Genomic DNA, 7,018 nt, shown 5'->3' with positions numbered 1-7,018 from the left:
CAGATCCTATGTTGGACCTCTTCTGACATAAGGATTTTTTTTTTATTCATAAACAAAAATACTTTATTTTATATAACCTAAAATAGATAACAAAACCATCAGGTGAGTTCATATTTATGTTTTTCTCTTTTAAAACTGTAGGATAATTACAAGTAACCCACCCATCTCTTTTCCTGCCCAAAATAAATAAGAGCTGGGGAACATGCAAGTGGCAGCAAAATTGGATCAGAAAGAGTTTTAATATTCGCTGTCATCAAATGGATTGTAAATCTTCACCTGTGGAAACCATTCTTAGCCAGCTATATAAAAGCATGCAGGGGGCTGCATCTGGCCCACAAGCTGTAGTTTGCTGGCACCTAAATCAAAAAGCAATGAGGGTTTAGTGCCTGTACTCAGCAGCTAGAGCACCAGCCACATACACTGGAACTGGCAGGTTCGAACCCAGCCCCAGCCTGCCAAACAATGACAACTGCAGCCAAACCAGGCATCTATAGTCCCAGCTACTTGGGAGGTTGAGGCAAGAGAATCACTTAAGCCCAAGACTTTGAGGTTGCTGTGAGCTGTGACACCACCGCCCTCTACCAAGGGTGACATAGTGAGACTCTGTCTCAAATAATAATAATAATAATAATGAAGCAATTTTTAGGTTTTTTCCTAAAATGAGAGGGTTCAAAAAAAGTGAGGTATAAACAACTCTTCTTCAAAATATTACATGGCTCTCTTCATTGTGAGCAAAGCAATATCTTTGAAGATTCTATTTCCCTTTTGGAAACTTTATTCCTCCTCAAAGACCATAATGGAGTTTGGAATTGTGCTGAGAACCCTGAGGAGGTGGCTGCAGCATGGCATCCAGGCCAGTGCAAAAGGAAAGAGGGTGTCCAGGGGGTGTCCACATGGAGGGCCAGCCTGCCGACCCAGGGAGCAGTCACAATCAGTGTCCAGGTTTAAAGTATGCACTGTGCTGCTATACAAGAGTTCTGGTTTTTTCCTGTATACAGTCCCCTTCCATCACTCCCAAGCCTTCAGTTAACTTTTATGAAAGTCCACATCCTGATCTTGGCTGTGCTGAGTAATTAAAGGAAAATCCTGGGGCAATGAGAATCAGAGGAAAGTCCGATTCAATGTGGCAAGCCAGTGTCTCACTCACAATAGTAGAGTAGTCTGGACAGAGACTGGGTGACAAGTAAACCCAACCACAGATTGGTGGAACAAGTATCCCATTGCCTCAAGATACTCAAAGGATTGGAGAGGGGAATCCAAGAAAAAATGCAGATCTACTTGGGGAAAGCTAGAACTACTGTTATTTAGACATTGACAAGAAGAGCAAACAGACTTTCACACATGTGAAGTAACACATAAAGAAGACCATTCACTACTATGCTTGAAATAAAGACAGGTTAGAAACAACCCAAATATACATTAAGAGTGGACTCATTAAATAAGTTCTGTAGCAACCACACAATAGGATAAAAACTGGGAGAAACAAATGTAAAAAGAAGGGGATCGCTCTCTCCGCGGTTTGGGGGAATGCAGAAACAGAGCAGAGGGATGGCAGGACTGGGAGCAAGAGTTTTCACCAAGATTTTTGTTTAATCGTATTTAATATTATCTATTTGAAACATTGAATTAAATCTTTGAATTAAGTTAAAAGCTGGGTAATCTGGGCCTCACACTACAGGTATTTTCATCACATAAATTCAGCAGGTTTACATTTAGCGAATGTAAATTCAAAGTATCGCCCCACAAACTACCTATAAATTACAAATAGAAAAGGTGCTTTGACAACCAAAAAATCAGCGGGTTCCCCTTAACCCAGGGATAAAATCTAGCTTCACGGAAGACAAAACAAACTAATGACATGACAGGCTCCTGAAGAGGGAGGTACACAGCCTCGTGCCTGGAGAGTCCCGCTAGAACACATAACCTGAAAATAAGAAAAAAGAACTAGATAATTCTAAATTGTGGGATATTCTACAGGATAACTGGCCTAGATTCTTCAAAAATACCAGTGTCACAAAAGTAAAACAATAATCAGAAGGCCTATCCTATATTAAAGGTGACCAAAGAGACAGGACAACCAGTGCAGTGGGTGGGCCTTACCTGGCCAGATTTAATGGGAGGGAAGAGCTGCACAGGACATTTTTAGGAAAACTAGAGAAATTCTAGCTTTGGAAAAATCTAGAACTGGCTTGTACATGAGATGATTTTAATATACAACATCTTATGTCGATGGATATGGAGGTGAACATGCTGTCAAGAAGAGCAGATAGAAGTATTTAAGGTGAAAGTATTTAAGGTAAAATATCATGATGTCTAAACTCACTGTCAAATGACTCAGAAAAAAAAAAGTCCTTGAGTAATGAAGAAAATTTCATAAAATATTGTTAATTGGCTAAAACCTGAAGGACATATGAGTACCTACTATCCTTGCAAAATTTTCATAGGTTTGAGATTTTTTTTTAATAAAAAGTTAGAAGGACGTTACTGTTAATAATAAAAAAGGCATTCGGTAGTTTTCCTAGAAAGTCTTTCTTAAGGTTGAAATAGAAAAAGTAACACATCAAGTTCCACGGGTGTCTAATTCATACAAAACACCACCATCCCATTCAGAAGGGAGTCCTGTGTTTTATATCATCCAGAGAAGACAATTGTGTCTGCAGAGGACAGAATCTGAAAGGCAATTCTCCCCATCACTGCTGGTGCAGAACACTGAAGTAAAGAATTTAGTTTTCCAGGCTGAGGGCTTAATCGTGTACCAATCAGGGCATGCTCCACCGTATTTGTCTTAACAGAACAATTTTCTGGTCTGCAAGGTTTCATTGACTTGTGTGTGTTTTCTGGGAAAACAAATGCTTCCCGAGCTTTATGGTGCTTCAGACGGAAGAAAAACTGCCAAGCCATCTGGCATCACAGGTGAAGAATACCAGGGATGCCCATGTGGCAGCATGAGAAAAAGCAGAATTCCAGAGAGCTGGAAAGCAATGCCTTCTCTCTAATGTCTCTCCTGAAAACACCTCTGACCTAGAAAAGGCCGATCAGATCGTACTACTATGGGGGAAAGCACTCAGAAAGTACTTACTTCTTTATATAACACTAGGTTCATTGACAACTTGCTTCTATCTTAGGAGGCCAACATCATTTTTAAGCCACGAAAGTTTCTTCATTATTAACAGAATGGTGTTGAGGCCAAACTCTTGCTTTTATTCTGATGGTGCCCCGTTATTTTAAGAGAGAGATAAACAGAGCTGTGATCTTACCGACAGCAGCGGCCGTCTTTGATGTGGGAAGGTTGGTGCAGTCCCCAATCCCAAACACGTTTGGGTACTTCTTGTGCTGCAGAGTTTCTTTATCCACATCCACCCAGCCAGCAGCATCAGCCACAGGACTGGTCTTGAGGACATCTGGTGGACTCATCGGTGGTGTGACGTGAAGCATTCCATACTACGCACAAGAAAAACGTCTAGGTTTGCATTTTTCAGTATTTCTACAGCCCATAAACTCTCCCCCCTTCCCTGCTCCACACACTATACTATGCCTCCTTGAACATTATATGATCAGTGTTTCTACTAACCCACCCCCACTCCAAGATCTTACACATTCCTGTGGAGGATGGTGGTAAACTCAATAACCTCAGTGATCTCACCAGACAGGGGCCATGTCATCCCCGGGGCAGTGCGCCTAACGAAATCTGAGATGCTAGAGTAACCTCGAAGAACCCATTGATGTTTCTAGAAGTATTAATACTGAAATAAGGGAGTGGTGTATTTCAGTTGCTGTCTCCCTGACCCTTCACTGCCAACTTGTGAAGCCTGGCACTTCAGTTATATTCTGTAAGGAGGTGCTCGGCATCCCCGAAACGTGTAAAGGCTGTTAGGAGCTGGTAAGTGAGCATCAATCCCAAACATGTACCAACTCTCAAAACACGTAAACTGTCAAAACACCAATTTAAGAAAAAGAAAAAGAAAAAAAACGAGGTGAGAAAAGCACGAGGTACAACCTTGGGAAAGGAGAGAGGAATCTGATTCCGTTCTGGGTTTACTGGGCAGTAAAAGAGTGGGGGGGATTTTTTTTTTTCAAAACACTATATCAAAGTTGGAAAGAGTGCACTGATCCATCCTAATCATTCTGAGGGCTTGTTGAGGATTTTTGTTTGGTTATATGATATTATTCTACTTTTTATAGTTCATTCTTTTTATTCTTTTTCATTTTGATGAAATCCAGCTAACAAATCCCATTTCCTAGTGGGTTCCCTGGAGGACACATTGACATGGATATTCATATCACATTTCATTAGGATAAAACTTCAGTGTTTTAAGACCATTTCAACTTTGTGATACCCAATAGCACCTCGTTTCCATAAGGACGCCAATACCCTCATCTGGGCTCAGCAATCACTGATGGCAATGGGAATTAGGAAGTTGACTTGTATTTATTCCAACGCTCTGACAGGGATTAACCTTAAGGTACTTCAGATAATCGGGGCTCCTCTGCAGGTTAATATTGGGAGGCTCTTTGGATCAATCAACGAAAGTGGAAAACAAATAAAAGAATAAAATGTTGTATCCATCCTAAACTTGCTAAGTTGATGACTGTTCTGTGGTTATGTAAAAGAATACTACCTTAAGAAATTCACACTAAAGTATGTAGGGGACATTATGTATAATGTATGGGACTTACCTTTAGCAAAATCAGAGAAAGAAAGAGACAGAGACAGAGAGAGCTCAAATGATAAAGCTAAAGTGAATGGTAAAACCATTCACTATAACCAAATGATAAAGCTCAAATGATAAAGCTAAAGTGAATGGTAAAATCCTATAACCAAATCAAGATAAGGGCTATATTCGATTTTCTTTGTACTACAGTCATCTCTATCTGATGGAGTTAAGGTGCTCAAGTGAATTTCACAAGTACACATGAATTCTACACATCTTTTCCAAAGGGAAAGTTACATATTTTCACATAATCATTATAAAGGTATGGAGTTTTACTCACACTAGCATGCTACACAAAAGAAATGCTGGGGTGTGCTTTAGGGATTTATTAAAAATTAACATTGGCACTGAGTTGCTGCTTGTTCTTTATCTATTATTTATTTCTTTAAACCATTTATGATCAATAACTGGGTTCTCCTTCATTGAAATAAACAATTCATGTAGAGAAGTGATTTTCAAACTTGGGGTTTCTAAGCAGCATTTGGGAAACTTTTAAGCACAGGCTCCCCGGTGCTCAAACACCACCGGACGTCCAGTAGGTCTGGGTGAAGCACAGTCATCTCCACTTGAACAAAACCTGTCAGTGATTCTGACACTCGAAGCCTGTGCATCACATTCTTAGAAGCCCTGGCTTGAGGGAACAGATTCATTTACAATGAAATACAGAGTGCTGCTACCTGGACCAGTCACTGTGCCTCTCAGGTCCTTGGTTAGCTTATCCATAAAGATCACATCAGACTAGATAATCTCCAGTTCCTTCTAGCTCTAGAACTCTATCATATTAAACAAGTTTAGATTTTTAAAAACTTACAAGACTTGGACCAATTCACTATATAAACTCTCTATTAAGGATCCAAGATTATAGACTTTGAGCTACATTTAATTCTTTATAGTAGCTGTTCTGAATCCTATTTTAACCTTACAGTCATTAGGGGAATTTGTGAAATTCCCTATCATCAGTCCATCCCCCAGACTAACTAGCCAAATCTCTGGGGGTGAGACCCAGTATAAGCACATTTTAAAATCTTCCCAGGTGATTCCTGAGAAACCAAGTTAAACAACAAAGTTAAGTTCTTCACTCAGGCTCATACACTTTGCTCATAAGCGTATCCTTGGGCCCTCAGTCATAGCCCATTCACTTTTGCTTTATACAGAACTTAGCAAGTTTGGCTGTCTCATTTTCCAGCCAATAAAAAGTAAGGAGCAGCGATTTAAGTAAGCTGAAGCTGGAAGGACCTCCAAAGTCACTTGCATCTGCCTGACATCCAGGAAAAAAGGAAAACTGAACAACTACACAAAGAACACGCATAAACACAAAGAACGGAGTAGTTTGAGACCCTTTGGTAAAATGGAAACTAGCCCTAAACAACCCAGTAGGTTCCAAGCACATGACTAGAGAGGAGCTATTCAGAATGATAAGCCTGAGCCACACAGGTGGTACCAGAAGGAAGCAAGTGATCAAACACATGATACGCATGTCACAGGGGCTCAGGACCAGCTAGGAAGGTCACCTACTGGTCAAATCCAAGACAACTGGAGCACCAATTAAGAACAGTAATGAGGCTCGATGCCTGTAGTTCAAGAGGCTAAGGCGCCAGCCACATACACCTGAGCTGGCAGGTTCGAATCCAGCCCAGGCCTGCCAAACAACGACAACTACATCCAAAAAATAGCCAGGTGTTGTGGTAGGCACAACAAGTAGTCCCAGCTACTTGGGAGGCTGAAGCAAGAGAATCGCTTGAGCCCAGGAGTTGGAGGTTGCTGTGAGCTGTGATGCTACACCACTCTACCCAGGGTGACAGCTAGAGGCACTGTCTAAAAAAAAAAAAGAAAGAACAGTAATGAATGATAAACCATTGGGGGGAATAGGAACTCAAGAACTCATACCAATAATTAATTAAGAGAAAAAGAAACGCTCGTGCTGACAGAATGCCAAGAGCCTACTGGTAGATGTGGAGGAAATGCTAGAGTTAGAAAACCATTTTACAACCACATGGTAAAGATTAGAATAGACAAGTTTCATCTTTCATCAATAGATGCCAACTCTATGGGAAACTTTAATGAGGAGACTGTTTGCCTGGTTTTGAAGTGTCTCCTTACAGGAGAAAAATAATAGTACTCATGTGGTAGAGAAATTGGACCATATCTTAAGTGGTTATCAACATTAAGATCATCAGTTTAGGACAGGTGAACACTGTATGAGGCGAATCTGATACCCTAGAAAACACACCACTACCCAGGCAAAGTTCCAGTCTAAAAAGCAGAGCCTCAAACCAATCATAAGCCAACATAGATAAGCTCAAAAG

The 7,018-nt window shown here is 40.6% G+C and overlaps 1 protein-coding gene across 1 annotated transcript in view; it reads right to left on the bottom strand.

The window, feature by feature from the left end:
* Positions 1-7,018, bottom strand: part of SQOR (sulfide quinone oxidoreductase) — a 46,212-nt gene that overhangs the window by 2,745 nt on the left and 36,449 nt on the right. The window contains exons 6-7 of the mRNA XM_023514261.1: positions 3,914-3,929; positions 3,258-3,441 (exon numbers count right to left, since the gene is read on the bottom strand). Coding sequence (XP_023370029.1) covers positions 3,258-3,441; positions 3,914-3,929 — 200 coding nt within the window. The remainder of the gene's footprint in view (positions 1-3,257; positions 3,442-3,913; positions 3,930-7,018) is intronic.

The sequence above is a fragment of the Otolemur garnettii genome, unplaced genomic scaffold (assembly GCF_000181295.1).
Source record: "Otolemur garnettii isolate 467f Iridium unplaced genomic scaffold, OtoGar3 scaffold00050, whole genome shotgun sequence".
Taxonomy (NCBI): Eukaryota; Metazoa; Chordata; class Mammalia; order Primates; family Galagidae; genus Otolemur; species Otolemur garnettii.
This window is presented reverse-complemented; position numbering and strand designations above follow the sequence as displayed.